The sequence below is a fragment of the Piliocolobus tephrosceles genome, chromosome 4, assembly GCF_002776525.5.
Source record: "Piliocolobus tephrosceles isolate RC106 chromosome 4, ASM277652v3, whole genome shotgun sequence".
In the NCBI taxonomy this organism is placed as follows: domain Eukaryota; kingdom Metazoa; phylum Chordata; class Mammalia; order Primates; family Cercopithecidae; genus Piliocolobus; species Piliocolobus tephrosceles.
In genome coordinates, this window is record NC_045437.1 from 65932050 (window position 1) to 65956239 (window position 24190).

General features: G+C 37.9%; 1 protein-coding gene across 4 annotated transcripts in view; it reads right to left on the reverse strand.

Annotated features, from left to right (window-relative positions):
• NDUFS4 (NADH:ubiquinone oxidoreductase subunit S4) overlaps window positions 1–23444 on the reverse strand; it is a 116048-nt gene extending 92604 nt beyond the window's left edge. For all 4 annotated transcript variants that reach the window (XM_023210554.2, XM_023210551.2, XM_023210552.1 and 1 more), the window contains exon 1: window positions 23328–23444. In XM_023210554.2, the coding sequence (XP_023066322.1) occupies window positions 23328–23422 (95 nt within the window). In that variant the 5' untranslated portion in view covers window positions 23423–23444. The remainder of the gene's footprint in view (window positions 1–23327) is intronic.
• Between the last annotated feature and the right edge of the window lie 746 nt (window positions 23445–24190).

The window sequence follows — 24190 nt, forward strand, 5'->3', positions numbered from 1 at the left end:
TCAGATACTTTTGTTTTCACTGATCATCCAAGGCTCCAAGATTGAGAAGGGAATTAAACATTTAGCATATGACTTGAATTCGTTCACACATTTTGTACTTACAACCACGGTCATAACTTTTAAATGCAGGTACAGTACCACATAACCAGTAGCTTAAATTTTGGTTGAAAAGCCATGAATTCTTCATCTTGCCAAATTTATTCCCAACAATGCTTCTTATTTTGCCACCCATCAACTCCCAGTTATTGAAATGAAATAATAAAATGTTAACAATATCTACAATATTTAAAAATCCCTTAAACTCTAGTTAATTCCTATTTTTGAGCTGCTTTTATTTCCAAAATACATAGAATTGAACAAATTTAGCCAAATAAAATCATGTGGTATATTTAATGCAGACTATAAACAGAATGTATAATTTTCTATTTCAAAAGTCTGGGTTTATACTTCATATCAAACACTCTGCTCTTCTAAAATCTATAACATAATAGCTATACAACTATTTATTACAGAAAAAAATTACAATTGGCAATTACTTATATTTGCAATACATGTCCATTCCTTCATGAACAACTTTGGAGTTCTAATAGCCCAAATCACATGGAAAGCTGTCTTTCTGACAGAATTCCACATATATATTTTAGTAAATATTGCCATAAGATAAAGTCTGCAATAGTATCATTCAATAGTATGAAATAACAAGCATAATAAAGTTATAAAAGTCATCATTTTTGGTAATCTCTGACATTGTCCATGATGGCTACATTTAAAACCCAAATAGTTATTTCATAAGAAAAAAATATATAAGGTCGGGTGCGTTGGTTCACACCTGTAATCTCAGCACTTTGGGAGGCTGAGACGGGCCGATCACGAGGTCAGGAGATCGAGACAATCCTGGCTAACACAGTGAAACCCTGTCTCAACTAAAAATACAAAAAGTTAGCCAGGCATGGTGGCAGGCGCCTGTAGTCCCAACTACTCAGGAGGCTGAGGCAGAAAACTTGTGTGAACCCAAGAGGCAGAGCTTGCAGTGAGCCAAGATAAAGCCACTGCACTTCAGCCTGGGCAACAGAGCGAGACTTCGTCTCAAAAAAAAAAAAAAAAAAAATATATATATATATATATATAAATTTTTTATATATACAAATGCAAACAATTGTATTATAAATGCAAATATAAAATATAAATGCAAATATAAAAAATACATTTTTATAACAAATGAAAACAATTGCATTATATATATTATATATATAATGCTATACTGCTTATGGAGATGCTGCTATGCATTAGTTTTAAATTTCTATGATTCCATAATCAAATTAGTCCATAGATGTTTACCAAGTACCTATTACATGCTAAGTACTGTGTTATCCTATAAAAACATACAGATGAAGAAACAGTTCCTGACCTTGAAGAACTTAAGTCTAAGGAGAAACACAGACAAGTAAACAGGCCATCATGATGAAGCATATAAGTACAGCAGGTGTTTGAATAATATCAGCTTGTTCAAGTTCATTTTGTTATATGTTGATGAAAAAGAAAAAACGAAATTAGTTCCCGGCCAGGGTGTGTGAAATTTGCACATCCTCCTCATGTTCACATGGGTTTTCTTTGGGTACTCCAGTTTCCTCCCACATCCCAAGGATGTGCATGTGAGCTGAATTGGCATGTATACATGGCCCCAGTCTGAGTGAGTGTGGGTATGTATGAGTGTGCCCTGCAATGTGACGGCATCCTGTCCAGGGCTGTTTTCTGTCCTGTGCTCTGAGCTATCAGGGCAGGCTCTGGCCACTCTTGACCCTGAACTGAAATAAATGGGTAAGTATCTTACTTGTTTTTATTCATCTTTCTTAAATGTGTATATAGCTCACTTTTAATTTAATTTAATTTAATTTTGAGATAGAGTCTCACTCTGTTGCCCAGGCTGGAGTGCAGTGGCACGATCTCAGCTCACTGCAACCCCTGCCTCCCAGGTTCACGCCATCTTCCTGCCTCAGCCTCCCAAGTAGCTGGGACTACAGGCGCCTAATACCATACCCAGCTAATTTTTTGTATTTTCAGTAGAGACGGGGTTTCACCGTGTTAGCCAGGATGGTTTCAATCTCCTGACCTCATGATCCGCCTGCTTCGGCCTCCCGAAGTGCTGGGATTACAGCATGAGTCACTGCGCCCAGCCCTAGCTCACATTTATTTTAATGATTAATATTAGAAATCCTTGGGCCTTTATTTAGAAATGTGATGATTTTTTTTAAACTCTTGTTTTATATCAATTAGCCTATGGTTAAATTGGTTTTGTTTATACATTGTTTACCTTAAAGTAGCAGTTTCCAAAAACATAATGATGAGGTAAGAGAGGGCGCTCTAAGACTTCATAGATAAGTACTTAATCTAAACTTGTGAGTTCAGACAATGCTCCTCAAAGAAAATGATGGTTAAACTGCCACCTGAAGGATAAACAGGACTTAAATAGGCAAAGGGTGTTGTGGGTAGGGCAGGGGCAGAGAAGGCACAGATAGGTCAGAAGACATAGTCTAGGCAGACAGAGCCTTAATTACAGAAGAGAGAGAAAACATTTAGGGGTTGCAAGCAGTTGAGAAATACTAAAATATAGAGTTTATGTACAGCTGGAGATTGAGTCAGAAGGGGACTGATGAAAGTATGAATGCCAAAGAATGAAGTGAGCAGGGAATACGAAGAACTCTGTGGCACATGTTGGGAAGTTCAGACTTTTGCAACATGTACCCAACATGGAGAACAAATTGAGACTGATGAGAGGGAGATCAGTTAGGAGGTAGGATGACAGCAATAGCTGCAGCAAAGATGGAAATTGATTCAGAAATGAACACTAGAATTTAATGACTAGGTGATATGAAGCCTAAGAGAGGAAAGAGAGATGGCTTAGAGTTGGCTTAGACAACTGGCTGGGTGTTGGTGACAACTACTAAAAAGGAAAATAAGTGTAGCCGGGCACAGTAGCTTACGCCTGTAATCCCAGCACTTTGGGAGGCCAAGGTAGGCAGATCACCCGAGGTTGGGAGTTTGAGATCAGCCAGACCAACACTGAGAAACCCCATCTCTACTAAAACTACAAAATTAGCCGGGCGTGGTGGCACATGCCTGTAATCCTAGCTACTTGGGAGGCTGGGGCAGGAGAATCGTTTGAACCCAGGAGGTAGAGGTTGCGGTGAGCTGAGATCGTGTCATTACACTCCAGCCTGGGCAACAAGAGCAAAACTCCGAGGAAGGAAGGAAGGAAGGAAGGAAGGAAGGAAGGAAGGGAGGGAGGGAGGGAGGGAGGGAGGGAGGGAGGGAGGGAGGAAGGGAGGCAGGAAGGAAGTGAGGAAGGGAGGGAGGGAGGGAGAAAAAAGTGAAGTTGTGGAGGAAATCACGATCGTAACATTGTTTCAGGTATGCTGGATTTGAGATGCCTGTCCAAAATCCAGGATGACAATGTCTTGGTTAGATTTAAGCACCTAGAATTCATGGAAAAGATACAGAATCTTATCTTTCATGAACAGCAGGCCCTAAAGTCAGTGTTAGGCAACAATTGCAAATAGCAAAAATCATCTTTGGAAATTCTAATTTAGGAAGCTCCCCTCCAAAGGAGAACCACATACTGTCTCTTAATAAGCCAGTCATCTAGCACTAGGAACAAACTACCATTTCTTTAGGTGAGTCCTAAATGATCAATAAGTAGAAAAATAAGAGTATTAACTTGCATTTTTAACTGTTTTTTAAAAATTCTCTACCCATTTGTAATTGTCATGTAGATGTGTTGAATTTCTTAAGTGAAAAGTACATATGACACAAATAAATCATATACATTTAGGCTTTAATGTATATAGATGGTAAATGAAGTCATGGTGGATAATGAGATACAGGGAAAGTATATTAGTTTCCTATAGCTGCAGGAACAAATTACTACGAAATTGGTGGATTGAAACAACACACATTTATTACATTTATTCTCTTATAGTTCTAGAAGTCAGAAGTTGGAAATCAGTCTCAGAGGGCTAATATCAGAGGGCTAATATCAATGTGTCAGCAGGAATGGACTCTTCTGGAGGCTCCAGGGGAGAATTTGTTTCTTGTTTCTTCTAGCTTTTAGAGACTGTTGGCATTCTTTGACATGTACTCACATCATTCCAATCTCTGCTTCCAACTCTACACTGTTTCTCTGACTCCACCTGCATCCTTCTTATAAGGACCACTGTGATTACATCAGGCCCACCAGGGTAATCTTCCCATCTCAAGATCCTCAACTTAATCACATCTGCAAAGCCTCCCTTCCTTTTTATTTTAAAGAGATGGGGTCTTGCTCTGTCACCCAGGCTGGAGTGCAGCGGTGCAATCACAGCTCACTGAAGCCTCTAACTTCTAGGCTCAAGCAATCCTCCTGTCTCAGCCTTCCAAGTAGCTGGGACTACAGGCACATGACACCACACCAAGCTAAATTTTTATTTGATTTTACTTTTTTGGAGACAGGGTCTTGCTATGTTGCCCAGGCATGCAAAGTCCCTTTTGCCTTTTCCCCTTTCTGGGGATGAGAACATGAAAATATTTGGTGGTGGATGTGTCATTATTCAGCCAACCACAGAGAATATAGAAAAATAATAAAGGTACTGGTAATTGTCTAGTGTGTAAATTGGATGATGGGTTCACAAGAATTCATTTTGCTATTATGGTTCCTAACATATATATGATACATATATTCATGTGTATATAAAATATTATATAATTTGAAACATTTTAGAAAGAGTAAAAAGGTACAAATCAAACTCTTAAGAAACAATGATAGTTCAATGAATGGGCAAAGATAATGTATAATCAAAGAAAACTGAGACGGAGTAAAGCCAAAATAGAAGTCAAGGGAAGAATCTTTCAAGAATGAGACAGTCATCTCCTTGGATGGTAAAGGTCACTTAGATAAGAACCGAGAAGAATACATTCAATTAGCAACAGGGTCACCACTGACCTTGATCAAAGCTATTTCAGTGGAATGGTAGATGCCAAAGATAGATTGTTTTGGGTTGGGGAGTGCATGGGGGGGGGGTCACAATTTGGAAAAAACCAGGTGCACAAAATTCTATTATATATTTATGCATAAAATACTGCAAATAAATAAGACGAAATCCAGGATGTTCTGATAAACCAAAACAAGAAATTGGAATCTAGGTAAGATTTACCAAAAAAAAAGGAAAGAAAACAGAAAGAAAAAAAGTAGGGAGGGAGAAAGAAGCAAAAAGGAAAAGAAAGAACCTACAAAAGAAAGAATGATGATGATGCCATTGCGGAGGAGCAGGACAGTGATGATAATGTTCTTTTTATGATTTTTCAGGCACTTATAGCATATGCCAAGCACTGTACTATGTATTTTATATACTTTACAAAACAGGAATTATTACATCCATTTTACAGAACAGGACACAGAAACAAGGAAAGCACAGAGTTAGGAAGTATCAGACCAGGAACTCAAATGTAGGTAGAGCTGACTCTAAAACCTGGGTTCTTAACTAGTCTGCTAGACTGACATGACGGGTCCAATACAGTAGCTCAAGTATGAGAAGGCTAAGAAAACAGCCTAATAGCATGGCTAATATCATGAACCAACAGAAAATTTCTAGAAAGTAGTATTTCCCAAAGCTAGGGTCAAGGACACTGGTAAGAGACTATTAAGGGAGTTGGCCACAACAATAATTTGAACTTAAAGCCAAAAAACTAAATCTGGAACCAAAATCAAAAACTTGAGCCTTAATAAGGGGCCACTTACAAGCAGTAACTAAGATGGACATAAACCATGGACTTCATCAGCAACAGAATAACAATGTTTAAAGTCTCAGCTAAGGAAAGAAGAATCTAAAAATTGTTAAATAAACTCATGCATGTTGCATCCATTCTAGTATAAACTATGCACTAAAATGGTATGCTGAAACATTAATAAAATGGAAGACAAGACTGCCACAATGATAATTAGTCAGAGATGAAAGTGAGACAGGAGCAAGACTAAAAGGCAGTTGTTGAAGAAAATTCTCTTAACTACCCTAAGTCTTTTAGACAGTATCATTGAAGAGAAAATATATGCTCATTCAGAGAATCAGCTCATCTAGGTTACCAAATTCAAAGAAAACTGTAGGTTGATCTTTGTTAGCTGGGATGTTATACACAATCCCAGGTCAACTACCCTGGCACATGGCATAGGACTATTCTGCTATCATGAATTCTTTAAACATAACATTATATAGAAGAAGCTATCTCTTTCCATGAGTACTATTATTATTTATAGTTAAGTGAGTTGGAAGACCTCAATTTCCAAATCCTCTGTCATATCCTTCAGAACAGGTGAGTAAAACAAATTCCAGTAAGGGTGAATTCTTCTACACCCTGGGAAAATATCAGAGTATAATATAATTATCAAGAGACTATCTAAAATGAGATGTTTACTTTAGTGAGATGAAACAATATACCTAATGTAATTACCTCAATGCCTAAGTGTTCAATAAACAATAGCTATTAGACCCCTTACCAGGGCCAAAAAAAAAGGCAGGTTATAGAGACTCTTTAGTTATGAGGTTCCTGTAACAGACATCTTTGATGCTCATGTCACACTCCCTTGGCCCGCAGCTATAGGAGCTCATACTCCCATTATCGTCTAGCATCCCACCTCAAGTGAACCCATTATGCCTCAGCATCTTCAGAAGCACAAGTATAGTTTAAAGCACAGAAGAGTTAACACCTTTAATCAAAGGGGAATGAGAACTTATGGATAAATGGTCAAGCCTTCCACCTTTCAAATGGGTAACACTGGGTAGCATTCTACACACTACTCAGGTTTCTCTACTGCTCACAGCAACAATCGCAACATCATATTTTTTTGTTCCCTGTCTCACTCCCCAGGCTTTTCACTACTACTTCCCAGGTAAGCTCTCAAATAAACCATCTAGGCTTATGTCCTGGTCTCAGACTCTACCCAAGGAGAAGTCAAACTAAGATGAATTCCTACACAAACCCTGAGAAATGAGTATTTGGCCTTTGCTTGAACACTGCTAATCCTCAAAACAGATGTTCCAAGAGCATACATCCTAGTCAAGTCTGTAGAAATGTAGCCTTTGAAGCTAGAAAAGAAATACAAATATTTGTTGAATGGGTGAACAAATATTAGCAAACAAAGTCTCAGAATTCATTAGGAAAAAAAGTAGAAGGTTAACCCATAAAATATACACAAACTTTATTCGTTCCCTGAAGATAACACTACACAAAATATTCCTGTTTGAAATTTTTGACTAGGAGGTCCCAGCTTTTATTACATCTCACTCTCAAGGTTCCTATGATCTACATTCATACGATACAGCAGTATAAGAAGAACTACAAACATTGAGTATTTTTTGTAAACCCTTAGTCTGTTTAATCTGACTCAAATCAAGTATTTCTCCAGGATTTTTAAACTTGGTATCAAAGAAAGGAATTTTCAGTCCCTCCCTGGTAATAAAGCTATGGAGATATAAACCTGAAAAAATTTATATCAGTTACAGTTTCTACCACATGGGAAAAAACAATCTGAAATAGTAGCTGTCATTCAGAGACAGAGACAAATTAGAAAAACAGCCTGGTGGCTTTCTAGCTCAGGTCCCTGAGACTAGCTAGGTGCACCCTTACCCTTTCCATTGTTTGGTAATGTAAACCAATTCTCTCTTCTTGCCTAAGCCAGCCATCTGAGATTTTAGGTTTCTGTCACTTGTGAGAAAGGTTTAACACAAGAACTTAAACACGAGTATAAACAAAACACTGTATGAGACCTAATACTATCTATGGAAGGGCTACAAAGCCTGGGATCCATTAATCCCCCACTCTGATTTTATATATATGACTGTATCTATTTCTAGAAAAAAGTCACCAAAACTTCCATCAATTACTCCAAATAGATCTCTGACCTCTACACCCTCTCAAAGAAGATTTATTGTTTGATGGTCAAAACCAGTGATTCAATGTATTTTTCTGCCTCTGCATCACTTACATGGGCAACATCTTTTATTTAAAGTCATGATTTTCAACCACAAGTACATGTATTGTGAAATCCTTTCTCTATGCCATTTCCAAGATTATGGTATGTGAATTCCTCCCTTTCTCCCACCACAGTTGAGAATCAACTGGTTAAGAATCTGATCGTATAAGCTAGGCACGATGGCTAACGCCTGTAGTCCCAGCACTTTGGGAGACAGAGGCAGGCAGATCACTTGAGGCCAGGAGTTTGAAACCAGCCTGGCCATCATGGCGAAATCCCCATCTCTACCAAAAATACAAAAATTAGCCAGGCATGGTGGTGCACACCTGCAATTCCAGCTACTCGGGAGGCTGAGGTACATGAATCGATTGAACTTGGGAGGCAGAGGTTGCAGTGAGCCAGTGAGCCGAGATCATGTCACTGTGCTCCAACCTGGGCGACAGAGCAAGACTCTGTTTCCAAAAAAAAAAAAAGAATCTGATCATATAAATAATATTTTGAGTCATTTTAGATCCTTTAATCCATTCAGATGTGCTAAGATGCAAGAAATGTTAGAGTTTAGCTTTAAAAATAATCCATCCTAGGATGGGCTTGTCCTGAGTAAAACGTAGCAAACACACTCTACCCTGTATTTCCCACTGAATGCAACCATAAAATCTGGAAAGGATGCATGCAGCAGCTGTCTGAAGGCTCTGAAAAGGAAATAGGAGGCAGATCAGGGAAAATCATCAGAATTCAAAGGACCACTGAAGCAGCAATGAATCTGAAACAGCTTTTCCCTTGAATGTCCCCAGCCCGAACTTAAATGCGGCTGGAAACATGAAATGAGCAATTCTCCAGGAGAAGCACTCTGCCTCAAGGAGCAAGAAAAGAAACGAATGCTCAGAGAAATGATAGAAAATCCCCATTTTCTTCTCTTTTCTCTCATACACCATGAATCAGCCATAGGCAATCCTATAGCCACATGCAGTGGCGACAATGGAAATGTGCAGGAGCCAAAAATCTGAAGGGGGGTTCTTCCTCTATGTCCGTTGCAGCTATGGTTCTGAAAAGGTGGGGCCAACACCCATTGCTTTTCTGTTTTTTCTTTCTCTGTCCTTTAGTCCCTTAGCCCCTGATTTAGGTACAACTACAGTGTAAGGTAATGATAGCCACAATTTTCTGGATGGACATTGATAAAGGAAACTTCAGGGAATTGGGTTCTCAGAACATAAATATAAACAAAAAATAAATAACAACAACAAAAAAAGAAAGTCTCCAAATATATGGAAATTAAACAAAACACCTCTAAATAATCTACAGATCAAAAAGGAAGTCTCAAAGGAAATAAAATACTTTGAACCAAATGAAAATACAACATATCAGGCCGGGCACGGTGGCTCAAGCCTGTAATCCCAGCACTTTGGGAGGCCGAGATGGGTGGATCACAAGGTCAGGAGATCAAGACCATCCTGGCTAACCCGGTGAAATCCTGTCTCTACTAAAAAATACAAAAAAAAAAAACTAGCCGGGCGAGGTGGTGGGCGCCTGTGGTCCCAGCTACTTGGGAGGCTGAGGCAGGAGAATGGCGTAAACCCGGGAGGCAGAGCTTGCAGTGAGCTGAGATGGAGCCACTGCACTCCAGCCTGGGGGAGCGAGACTCCGTCTCAAAAAAACAAAAACAAAAACAAAACAAAACAAAACGAAAATACAACATATCTAAATTTGTAACATGAAACTAAGCAATTCAAAAGAAAAGATGAAGAAAAATTTCCTAGCTCATTTTATGAGTCCAGCATTACCCTGATACCAAATCTAAACACAGTACCAAAATAAAAAAGCAACAAACTACAGATCAGTATCCTTCATAAACACATATGTAAAAATCTTCAACAAAGCACTAGCAAACCAAATATGTCAGTATATGAAAAGAATTCAACACCACAACTAAGTGGGGTTTATTGAGAATGCAAGCTGATGCAATATTTGAAAATCAATCTACCATATTAACAGTCTAAAGAAGAAAAACAAGACTACACCAATTGATGCATAAAAGGCATGAGACACATCCATTCATGACGAAAACTGTTAGCAAAGCAGAAGCAGAAGGGAACCTCCTCGATCTAATAAAGGGTATTTCTACAAAAAACCTTTAGCTAACATTATACTTAAAGGTGAAAAACTGAATGCTTTCCCTTAATATTGGTAAATGAAAAGAATGTCTGCTGTTACCATTCTTAACATCTTCCTGGAAATAAAAAAGAAATAAAAGACCTAGTGATTGGAAAGGAAGAAACAAAATTTATCTATTCACAGACTGCATGATTATTTTCTTAGCCCAAAGAATCTACAAAAAATGTATATAACTTGATGTAACAAATAAATGTGGCAAGGTCGCAGGATACAAAGTCAACCACAAAAATCGATCACACTTCTATATACAGCAATATACAATTTGAGAATAAAATTTAGGCTGGATGCAATGGCTCGTATCTATAATCCTAGTATTCTGGGAGGCTGAGGAAGGAGGATCACTTGAGGTCAGGAGTTTGAGACCAGCATGGGCAGTATAGCAACCTATCTCTACAAAAAACTAAACTAAACTAAACTAAACTAAACTAAACTAAAATAAAATAAGAAAATTAGTCAAGCTTAGTGGTACATGCCTATAGTCGCAGCTATCTGGCAGGCTGAGGTGGGAGGACTGCTTAAGCCCAGGAGCTCAAGGATGTAGTAAGCTATGACTGCATCACTGCACTCCAACCTGGATGACAGAGCAAGGCCCTGTCTCTAAAAAATAAAGAAAAGAAAATTTTAAAAGCAATGCTCTTTACCATAGCTCCCCCAAATTGAGCTACTTAGGCATAAATCTAACGAAACATATACAGGATCTGCACATTCAAAACTACAACACTGATGAAATAAATAGAGACATACCATGTTTATGGATTGAAAGATTCAACACAGCAGAAATGTCAACTTTTCCCAAATTAATCTATAGATTTAATACAATACAATCAAAATAGCAGGATTTCATAGATATAAAAGAGCTGAATCTAAACTATGGAAGGGAACTAAAATAGCTACAATTTTGAAAAAAGAAGGATGGGCCAGGTGCAGTGGCTCACAACTGTAAACTGTAATCCCAGTACTTTGGGGAGCCTAGGCAGGAGGACTCCTTGAATCCAGGATTCAAGACCAGTCTGGGCAACATAGGGAGGCACCCATCTCTACAAAAAAAATATAAAAATTAGCCTGGCATGGTGGTGTGTGCCTGTAGTCCTGGCTACTCAGGAGGCTGAGGTGGGAGAGAATCACTAGAGTCCAGGAGGTTGAGGCTGCGGTGAGCCATTATCATACCACTACCCTACAGCCTGAGTAACAGAGCAAGACTCTGTCTCTTAAAAAAAACAAAACAAAGGCTGGGCACGGTAGCTCACGCCTCTAATCCCAGCACTTTGGGAGGCCAAGGCAGGTGGATCACGAGGTTGGGAGTTCAAGACCAGCCTGGCCAGCATGGTTAAACCCCGTCTCTACTAAAGATACAAAAAATTAGGCAGGTGTGGTGGCATGCACCTGTAATCCCAGATACTTGGGAGGCTAAGGCAGGAGAATCCACTTGAATCCGGGAGGCGGAGGTTGCAGTGAGCCAAGATTGTGCCATTGCACTCCAGCCTGGGCAAGAGGAAGAGATTCCGCCTAAAAAAACAAAAACAAAACAAAAACTTCAAGAAGAAAATACATAAAAAAATCTTCACAGCCTGGGGTTAGGCAAAGAGCTCAACAGTAAAAGCACAATCATTAAAAGGAAAAATACTAGTAAACTAACTTCATCAAAATTTAAAACTTTTACTTTGTGAAAAATAATGTTAAAGAATGAAAAAGAAAAACTACAGATTAGGAGAAAATATTTGAAAATTACATATCTGATTGGTAGAGTTCAGGACATGCTACCCCAAAATGTGCCACCTTGTAATACTGAAAAACGTACAAAGTAGGAAGGTACCTTTGACCTTCTTCCCACATCCCTTCTTTTCTGAAGTAGGTTATGAAATCTAGGATTATCTAACCTTCCCTATAAAACTCTCATGTGAGAGATGTCTTCCCTATATCAGAAAGAAAGGAACACTGTTATCTCTGAAGACAAATGGTCCACCACAGAGACGAACCAGAACAAACTGGCTTTGCTGTTCCCCCCAGCTTATTACCATATACCAAATCCCCTTTGTTCTATCATATTTCTCCCTGGCTATGTACTCTTCACCTAACCTAAGCATAAAAATATACAAGTTTAACTGTTTATTTGGATCTTTATCTCCTTATGAAAGCTCCCATGTTACATAAAACTTATACTAAATACATTTGTATGCTTTTCTCTTCTTCAACTGTCTTTTGTTGTAGGGGTCTCAACCATGAACCTAGAGAGATATATTTTTTCCCATGCATGACAAAGAATTTGTATCCAGAATATTTTAGGAACTATAAAAGCTGAACAATAAGAAAATAACATGATTAAAAATGGGCAAAAGACATAAACAGATACTTCACCGAAGTTCAACATCATCTGCCATTAGAGAAATGCGTATTAAAACCACAATGAGTTAGCCATCATACACGTACAAATCAAAACCAGAATAAGATACCACCTTATACTCACTAGGATAGTTTTAATTTCAAAAAGCTAGATAATAACAAAGTTGGAGAGGATGCGAAGACACTGGAACCCTCATTCACTGCTGGTGGGAATGTAAAACAGTAAAGCCACTTTGGAAAACAGTCTGACAGTTACTCAAAAGGCTAAATATAGAGTTATTACATTACCCTGCAATTCCACTCTGAGGTATACACCCAAAACAATAAAAACATATGTTGACATAAAAACTTGTACCTGAACGTCCACAGAACACTATTCATAGAGCCAAAAGGTAGAAACAATCCAGATGTCCCTTAAAAATAACATGTGGTTTGTCCATACAATAGAAAACTATTCTTCAATAAAAAGGAATAAAGTACTGGTACATGCTACAACTTGGATAAACCTTGAAAACATTATGCTAAGTGAAAGAAGCCTGTCACAAAAGATGATATATTATATGACTGCATTTGTATAAAATGTCCAGAATAAGCAAATCTACAGAGACAAAAAGAAGGTTAGTCATTATCTAGGACTCGGGGAGAAGTGACTGCTAATGGGTACAGAGTTTCCTTCTGAGTGATGGAAATGTTCTAAAATTGTGGTTTTGGTTGTACAATTCTGTGAATATACTAAAACCCATCAAATTGTACACTTTATATGAGTAAATTTTATAATATATAAATTATAGCTCAATAAAGCCATTCCAAAATAAAAATCCATAATGAAATATCATTAAACACCTACTAGAATGGCTAAAATAAAAAATACAGCCAGGCGCGGTGGCTCATGCCTGTAATCCCAGCACTTGGAGAGGCCGAGGCAGGCAGATCACGAGGTCAGGAGTTCGAGACCAGCCTGACTAACATGGTGAAACTCCGTCTCTACTAAAAATACAAAAATTAGCCAAGCATGGTGGCGTGCACCTGTAATCCCAGCTACTCAGGAGGCTGAGGCAGGACAATCGCTTGAAATTGGGAGGCGGAGCTTGCAGTGAGCCAAGATGTTGCCACTGCACTCCAGCCTGGGTGACAGAGCAAGACTCTGTCTCAAGAAAAAAAAAAAAAAAAATACTGACAATACAAATGTTACCAAGGATGCAAAACAACTAAAACTTTCATATGGTGCTGGTGGAAAGCAAAATGGTACAACCACTCTGGAAAACAGTCTGACAGTTTCTTATAAAGTTAAACATATACTTAGCTATGACCCAGGAATCTCCTACCCAAGCATTTACTCTAGAAAAACAAAATCATAATTCACATAAAATCCTGTATGCAAGTGTTTACAGCAGCTCTATTTACACGGCCAAAAACCAGAAATAATTCATATGTCCTTCAATAGGTAAACGGATAAACTGTAGTACCTCCACACAATGGAATACTACTTAGCAGTAAAAAGGAACAAACTATTGATACATGAAACTTATATGAAGTTCAAAGGCTTTATGTTGAATAAAGACAATCTCAAAAGGTTATATACTATATGACTACATTTATATTACAGTCTGAAAACTGTAAAACTATAAAGATGAAAACATAACTGTGGACAGGGATTACAGCAGTCAGGGAAGGATAACATGAGGGAGTCTTGGGGTAATGAAGTCTTTTGGTATTCTGTACCCTGAAACAATACAGTAAAACAGTTATTTGCATAATATTACACTGTATTCTGTACTATGATTATGGTGGTGGTTACACATAACCCATACATGTGTTAAAACTCTAAGAAGTGTACACCAAAAGGGAAACAGTTAACTTTTCTTCATAATTTTAAAAATAAAATAAATCCAACCTAGAGTCAACTTTTTTTCTTAATTCAATCACAGCTCATGAAACTATCATCTCTGATAATCTCATTTAAACAAAAGTACAGTATATAGTTCAAAGATCAACACTGACAAAATGGAAAACATCCTAAAGGGTACCAAGAGGTAGTAAAGCATCAGGAAATTTGATCATTAATAAAGAGTAAACAAACTGGACATGCTAAGCCTGGAGCACAGACTTGCAGGGAGAATGAGTGACGACAAATGTCTTCAATTATCTGAAGGGTTGACAAGTGTATATGGGGTTAAACTTGTTCTATATAGTTTCAAAGAAAAACATCACTTACCAGTAAGTCTAAACATACAGTGTGCTTTCTGGGGTTATCAGAAAGTCACCAAACTTCCTCAACAACTAGATAATCAAGAAGCAGGAAGTTCTAAAGATTCTTGCATTAAACAAAGGATTGGACTTAATGATTCTAGAGTTTTCTTTCAACTTAAATATTACATAACTCTATGAACTATAACTCTAGAATTAACCTACAAAGATAGAAGACAATGAACATCTAAAAAGGCAATCTTTCCTGCCAAAATATCACTTTTTATTGCATAAAAGTAAATATTACAAAGCACTTTAAGTTTCACATTTTTTAAAAGGTTGAATACAAGATCTGAACAAAAACTCATATTATGAAATGTATTTTATTTCCCCAAATCTCATTTGTACTATGAATATTAAAATAAAATTCAAATTACAAATGTCTAAGTCTAATCTTATTAGACTTAAAAGGTAAAAGTCATAAATTTCATGCAAATTTCTGTAAGTATATTGAAGAGATCATTTGAAAAAGAAGTACTCTTTCCATACAAAGAGTGGTAGTCCTCAAAAGAGCCAAAACATCTGTATTCACTTTAAAGCTCATCAAGACAGACTGACATTTTTAGGAGAAGCATATGGCTTGCTGAACAGTCATCTAGAACAGAATCTTTTGTCTAGTAAGCCCTATTCAAGGACCATTTACTTATGTATGAAGTGGCTGAATAAAGGAAAAAAACATATTTTTGAGTCCTAGAAAACACAAAGAAACAAACTCTTCATCTAGCTTTGTTTAAGAATACAGAAAACATATTGCAAAAGCAGCCAGATTTTACTCCCAGAGACAGTTCTCTCAACATTTGAAACAATTCAAACACAAAAGAGAGAAGCATGAAACTTTCTTAGAGAACTACAACCAGCCAAAGACCACCTCCCTAAAAAAAGCCTTTTCCATTTTAAAAGATAAAACACTTTCTTAAAATTTTGAAGGGCAGAGTTCAACAGCTGTGCTATATTAAACCTGAGCCCTTCCAAAAGGAAGAACAAGAGTCTCTGGAGAGACAGTAATATGGCCTGCTTTCTCCAAAATTATCAAAATGCCTTTTTTCCCTCTAAGGAAACTTTCTCCAAGAAAATATCTCTTATGTGCATGGGTAAAAAGCATAAAACTTAATTTAGAATAGAAAAATATGCAAAAATGGAAGAATTTTTGTTTCTGGAAATCTCCCTGAACCTTCTTCCAAGGAAAAATGTATTTCCTAAGTCTTACAGGATATAATATGGAAACTTCTTTTTTTTTTTAAATCAGTTTTCAGCCCTAGCTTCCCATTAGAATCACCATAGAGCTAAGCCTCAACCTAAACTTACTGAACCAATATAGACTGGGGACAAGGCATCTGAATTTTTTAGGCACACAACAGATAATTTTGATGCACAAGGGTTTAAAAAACAGTGAACTGGAGAATGAGCCCATAAAAGAAAAATTAAGTCTAGTGAGTACAGACAAGAAGAAAAGGTCACCTTTGAGTAACTAACTAGTTCTAAAGAACCTAAAGTAGTATTTACCTACCAAAATACTCAGTAACAGACAAAATAGAACTTGAAACAAGAATTCAGAATTGTTGAATTAAAAGAAAAAAATTAAAATAGTTTATTAAACTATTCAAATATTTAGATGAAAGTTGCTGTGAAGAACATGGTCACTGCATAATTCAGGTTCAACAAGGTTCCATCAGGATCTTTGGACTTCTACAAGCTAGAAAAGTCACAAGAGCTCATAGATTAAATATAATTACTTGTTAACCTTAAAAGAGCTCAAGTCTTTAATCACAAACAGTAAACTTCTGTCATCATCAGAATTTCATTAAGCATACTTGGTTTTACACAAAATTCTAATAGGTTTAGCTGGTTGACATTCAAATCCATAATAAATGAAAAAGGGGTGCTAAAACTGCTAAAGGGAAGCAGACCAGTTAAGGAAGAATATAACACTATTAAAAAGCAGACATGAGAACTCAGAAAGCATAGCAGACACTTAATCCTTCCTAAAGGCCACAGAATACAACTGCTTTTCCTAATGATCACTGGAATCAGTAAGAAAACAGGAAAAAAAAAATGTCCAGTATATCTTGTTTAATACATGCATTATGTATTTTTTAAGAGGGTAAAAAAGTATAAGTCACCTATGGAAAGTTCCTCACCAAAAATAATTACAAAATTTAGGGGGAAAAATCATTAGCTTAAAAAAATAAACAACTAATTATGCATTTGGTAACTCTCACTGTATAAACAGAACCATGGAGCAACAGTAAAAATAAGAGTATTCCATGATCTCTCAAATAAAGAAGACGCTTTGCTAAAAGGCAGAAAAAACAGAGAGGACATTAGGGTTTGAACTGATTACCAGACATAATACTCCTCACTGCAAAAGTCAACATATTCATTTAGACTGCTATATCAGACTACAGTTAACCCTCTGCATCCGTGGGTTCCACATCATGAATTCAACCAACCTCAGATTTAAAATATTAAAGGGGGCTGGGCTCGGTGGCTCATGCCTGTAATTCCAGCACTTTGGGAGGCCAAGACGGGTGGATCACGAGGTCAGGAATTTGAGACCAGCCTGATCAACATGGTGAAACTCCACCTCTAATTAAAATACAAAGAAATTAGCCGGGCGTGGTGGTGCGCGCCCGTAATACCAGCTACTTGGGAGGCTGAGGCAGGAGAATTGCTTGAACCCAGGAGGCAGAGGTCGCAGTGAGCTGAGATCGCGCCACTGCATTCCAGCCTGGGTGACAAAGCAAGACGCTATTTCAAAACAAAAAAATAATAAAATAAATAAATAAATAAAATACTCGGCGGGGGGGAATAACTGCATCTGTACTAATCATGTACAGTCTTTTTTCTTGTCATCATTTCCTAAACAATAGAAGATAACAATTATTTACAAAGCACTTACATTGTGTTAGGTATCATAAGTAATCCAGAGATGATTTAAAGTATATAGGAGGATGTGCAGAACTTATATGCAAATACTACACCATCTTAAATCAGGGACTTGAGCATCCATGGATTCTGGTGTCCTTGAGGAGTCCTGGAACCAATCGTTTCCTGGCAATGTAAACTTAAGTAATTTCACTTCTGCACCTGTTTCCTCATCTGAAAAATGAGGATTACAACACCTGAGTTGATAGGATTACTGTGGGAAACACATGAGACAATACAGGTGAAATCCTTGGCACAGTAGCTGATACACAGTAAATTAAAAGTAAATGTTACTTGGAATTAATTTTACTCAGAATAAACCATTCTCAGCTTCTGTCAAGGGATATACTTTGGAAGCGCTTCCATTTGAAATTGTTTGTATTCAGTACAGACAATATGTATTCTGTCTAAATTCTATGTATACCTCACCCCAAACAGATCTCTTCTAGTATTATACAGGAACCAAGTTGCTCCATCTTTCTCCATTAAGTTCCATGTATTATTAACTTTTTTTTTTGGAGTCTTGCCCTGTCACCCAGGCTAGAGTGCAGTGGCGCGATCTCGTGTCACTGAAACCTCCGCCTCCCAGGTTCAAGTGATTCTCCTGCCTCAGCCTCCCGAGTAGCTGGGATTACAGGCATCCACCACCGCACCCGGCTAATTTTTGTATTTTTTAGTAGAGACAACGTTTCCCCATGTTGACCAGGCTGGTCTCAAAATCCTGACCATATGATCCACCCGCCTCGGCCTCCCAAAGTGCTGGGATTACAGGCGTGAGCCACTGCACCTGGCCGTATTACTAACTTTCTAAAACTTCACAAAGTTACTCTTACTCCAAAAAAGTTCTCATGTTCCAAGGGTACCCCTTCCCAAATAGATTCATTTCCTCTTGTATTTTTAAATTTGAATACAAAAGTAGTGTCTGAACATTGTCAAAGTGTATGAGTACAAAATCTATTCATAAGACAACTTCAATCCAAAAATTAACAGAGTTCTAGGTGAATATCCTACACTCAGACAATTGCAAATAATTAGAAAGAATACGTGTTGAATATAGTTTATATTCATATTTATGTAGGCTAGTGCCTACCTGGCTATCGCTGATGAGGCTATTAAAAGAAACACTGTGTAATGCTCCCTGCTTTTCCTCACAACCACTCATCTCTAAATATGTATTTATTCATCTGTAAGATAAGCATTTACCTGCTACATGCAAGCCATTACACTAGATGCCATGAAGTACACAAAAATAAATAAAAACATGGTCATGTCCTCAAAAAGCTTGCAACCTCACTGCTGATATATGCGTTCATGTGCTAAAACCTGCGCAATCGCAAATATGTGTGTATATAAAATAGAGTCAGTATAGGTTGTAATGCTGAGGTAACCAACAACCAAACACCTTTGTGGCTTACAGCAAAGGTTTATTTTTCACTCAATTTATATTTTATAAAATCTTGCAACAAGAATCAGTTTCTGCTTTGCGCTATGTAGTCTACAATCCAAGATGTGGACTAAAACAGCAGACCTCACCTGGAGTATGCCTATCTCACATCAGAGGGAAAAGGAATATGACAAAACACAAGACAGCTCTCAAAGCTCCTGTTTTACATGGTATATCATTTCCACTAACATTTCACCGGATAAAGCAAGTCATTTGGCCAGTGGTTTTTGGATATGTAATCCTGTTACACATAATGGCAGTGAGTACTTTGAATAATAACACAATCTATCAAAATACTTATGACCAAGATAAAAGAAATGAAAAATATTCAGACTATTCAAACCAATAATAAAATTACCATTTATCTAGGGAAGGCTTACTATATGCCAGACATTACATATTAAAATATTTAATTTTCCGGTTGGGTACAGTGGCTCATGCCTGTAATCCCAACATTTTGGGAGGCCGAGGCCGGCGGATCACTCGTGGTCAAGTGTTCAAGACCAGTGTGAAACCCCGTCTGTACTGAAAATACAAAAATTAGCCAGGTGTGGTGGCAAGCACACCTATAGTCCCAGCTACTTGTGAAGGCTAAGGCAGGAGGATCACCTGAGCCCAGAGGGTGGAGACTGCATTAGCCAAGATTGTGCCACTGCACTCCAGCCTGAGCAACAGAATGAGACTGTGTCTCAAAAACTAATAATAATTTTTCTAACAAAAATTAAATGAAGATGGCTGCTACTGATGAAAACTAAGTATGGGCATTTGCAAAGAGGAAAAGAAACAAAACAAATAAACCTATCAGAAAACGTTTTAGAAACCTTTCAAGCTCTCAAACTCTGGCTTGAATGTGTTACAAAGATAGCAAAAATAGCTGCCCCTCGGAGAGGAATTCATTTAGTTTATCTGAAGTAGAAGCGAACCTATTGGTCTTAAGTGTCCTAAATTTGAGCTTAGCCTATTTCCCAGCAAGCTGTTAACATACACAGAATTCTTGTCAACCTTAAGGACTGCTTACTAATTGGACAGTCCAAATTCAATTCCCCATCAAATTAAAGACTCAATTTCATGCTACCTTATATAATGCTGAAGAATGAAATACAGCAACAGAATAAAGCCTGTTTTATCAGGACATAAAAGAGGCCTCACAAACAGGTCCCACACACTCAGTCCCCACCAGTAATTAATTAAAACCCTCTGGTGACTTAACACCCTAAAGACTCGTTTGAGGAAAACACAAGACCTAGTAAATACTGAGGTGAGATAAATAGACATGAAGATACTTAAATAAGTGAATAAATAATAACATCACTGCATCAAATATCTTAAGTATTGCTATTTTGAAATACAGTGCCATTTCATCTGGCTGATAAATGCATTTAGAATAGTTAAATTTACCCTGGAAAATCCCTTAGGAAAGTCAGGGAAAGTAACGATAAATGTAGACAATTTAGGGACGTCATCCCAGCACCCTGGGAGTGACTCACCCGTCATCCCAGCACTCTGGGAGGCCGGGGCGGGTGGATCATCTGAGGTTAGGAGTTTGAGACCATCCTGGCTAACACGGTGAAACTCCGTCTCTACTAAAAATACAAAAATTAGCTGGGTGTGGTGGCGGGCACCTGTAATCCCAGCTACTCGGGAGGCTGGGGCGGGAGAATCGCTTGAACCTGGGAGGCAGAGGTTGCAGTGAGCTGAGATTGCGCCATTGCACTCTAAACTGAGTGACAAGAGCGAAACTACATCTCAAAAAAAAAAATGTAGACAATTTAACCCGTTTTTTTCCCTTCTCACATTCAGTACAGAGAAATGAGAAGCACATGGAAACCGAGTTCAACACTACAGCACAAGCTCAGTGAGTAACCAGATCAGGTGAATCACCCACATTAGGTCAGGTGAATCATCCACATTACTTAATTTTTTCTCTTGTGTGTATATGTTGTTGCATTCTTTGTTTTGCTTTTTACTGATGATATACTATAATTGAATTCATATGTTAAAGTACCAGCTAACAGCATCCTTTTCTTCAGTTCCCTACTCCACTCCTTACCTTATTAATTCCACTTCTCATATTCTACTCAAATGATCTGAAATGTTACATGATTTGCAAATGTTTTTCTAAGCATTACAGTAAAATGAATTTTAGATGTAGATTTTCCCATTAATTGGTTCTTTCTACTCACCTTTTTCAGATCCTCATTACTATCAAATCATAATGGAAAAAGAATGCTTAAGGACGAAGAACAAACAATATGTAAGGGAGAGGGTCTATAAATCTCCCTCAAATTAAAATGAACATGACAAGCTCTTGGGGTAACAATGTGGCACAGAAAACAAATAAATGTGTTAATATGTATTTAGAAAATGTCTTCCTTGGCGTTATGCTAAGATTTTTTTCAAGATTAAATGATTTATTTTCAAATCTCTTACATTTGCAAGCAAAAACTCTTAAGTTTGGATATGCAGTAATAATTATCATCAGAGTTTCAAAATTCTAATATCATCTTAACTTCAATTACTATAATTGCTGATAAAATGGCTGTGACTTAAAATTACAGCCATGTTTTGATTAGCCATAAACCAGTGGTTCCATCAAACTTGTTTTCAGTTCTGGGGCTACCATGAATACATTATTATCTGGGAATGCATAATTAATCCCTATAATGTGTACGGAGGGAAGGGCTAATCTTGGTCACCGCTGTATGACTCTAAGTTAACCAGTGTTTTACCTTAACCAGTATTTTACCTTAGAAAAATACTCAACCCAGGCTGATCAACATGGTGAAACCCCGTCTCCACTAAAAATACAAAAATTAGCCAGGCGTGGTGGTGCAAGCCTGTAATCTCAGCTACTCAGGAGGCTGCGGCAGGAGAATGCTTGAACTCTGGAGGCGGAGGTTGCAGTGAACCGAGATCGCACCACTGCACTCCAGCCTGGGCGACAGAGTGAAACTATATCTCAAAAATGAAAAGAAAAAAGAAAAATACTTTCCATATATGGAACACTTAACTACAAACATCATTTGCCTTTCCCTAATCTTAGCACCCTTACTTTTGAGTGACTATATTCCATGTAATCGTTTTACTAAAGCTTTCGAGCCTTTTCATAAGCCACGGACCCTACTGGGACACTCTCTTCTTTTCCACTCAACACCCATTACTTAAACCTTAATAAAACTCATCCTTAAAAATTCTTCCGAATTAACTCATCCTAATTCTCTGCATTCCATTTATATTTATTTAACACTAAATCAATTAGCATTCCATTAGACTTTCTTTTCAACTTTTAACCACTTGCATCTCCCTCCTACCCCCTTCAAATCTCTCCATCCAGCCTTTCCAATCTTTGTTCTAATATGTGTGCGTATGTATGTATAGTAGTACTATAATAAAACTCTGGAAAATTCTGAAAAACAGAAAATGGAAGGTTAATACGGCCGAAAAAAAATCATCACAAAAATGTTTCAAGGAAACACAGTAACAACTCAATCAACTGACAATTGAATCTGACAATACTTTGGAAGAGTACTACTTTAGGTTCTCAAGGACGCAAAGAGCTCTCAACAACTCAATTCAATCCCTGAATTATTGTGAGGCTTTAACAAAATCCCTAGAAAACCTCCGGGCATTACCACCAGCCTTTTAAAAATTACCTTCCAATATTACTAGCAGTGATATTATTACTAACACTGAATTCCAAACAAGTTTTCCTCCCAAGCAGACTGATGAATAAACAACCTTCCTATGCAGAAACCAAATTAAAACCACTTAAAACCATGGAAGGAATACGCGATTTAACCCTTCTATAAGGACTGGAGTGGTGCGTGGGCAAACAGGTGACAAATGGAAGGGATGCAGAAAGTAAAGACAGAAATCAGTGAGACACCTCCCCTTCTCTGAAGGCTAAGGTTCAGCTTGCAGCTCCGGCGGCAAATCCTTCCCACGGACCCTCTCCCTCAGCCACAAGCCAAAAGCTTCCAGAAAACCACAGGTCCTCCTCCCCGGCCTCTCACTCACGCCCTCACTCGCCTGGCCAGCGCCCATTGATAGCAGACGGTCCCTACTCCGCCCGACCTCTCCCGAGAAAAGGGTCAGCGGAGGACGCTTTCCCCGAGGCCTCCTCCAGAATTCAGCCAGCAGAGACTCCGCAAAAATGGAGGGACCCAAGAAGCTTGAAGAAAAGTGTGACAATTCTGTTACCTGGTCGGAACCCTGGAAACGGAAAGGGCAGCGACAGCCACTACCCTTCGCCACAACGCCTTCCTCAGCGCCACTGACATTGAGACCGCCGCCATCTTGCTGCAGGCAAACACCAGGATGAAAGGACGGATCACTGCAAGGGACTAACTTCCTTCGTTCTCAAGCTAGTGCAATCGCAATGTTGCGAAATTCTGTGGGATTTTATTTTCTTTTTAATACTGAGGCTTAAAAAAAGAGGGTAAACGTTTAGTTGAAAGAATTAAGAAGAAAAATGTGTGGGAAGAAATGCAGAAGTGCATTAAATGTAAATATTACCGCCATAAAGTGTAATCTTTACTGCTTGTTAGGACTGGTGTTTTACAATGATAATGAAAAGATCAAAAGATACTTGCATATTTAAACACCTGCAAGTCGTAATTTATTGAAGAAATTAGAATGGTTGGGGCTGAGCCCACTGGAAAAGCCGGAGAGCTCTTTGGGTCCTTTAGAATCTAAAGTAGTACTTTTCCAAAGTATTGCCAGATTCACTTTGCAAGCCCTCAGGACAGGGCTGCATTCAGTTTGATGTTCTGTAGTTGTAATGTTCATATTTTCCAAACGAAAAATCTAGATACATGATCTGGCAAAGGATTATTTTTTGACATGTAGATTTATATGAAGAATCAATAGAACATAATATTTGATGTCATTGTTTCCCCAGTAAATCCTGAATGTGTGTTCATAATCCATAGACATGAAGAATGATATTAATGCTCCATGCATATACAACAAAAATTATCTTCCAATACAAGTGTTGGAAACATGTTTGTATTGTGGACTTCTGACCTTAAAGAACAATGATTAACTGAATTATATAAAATAAA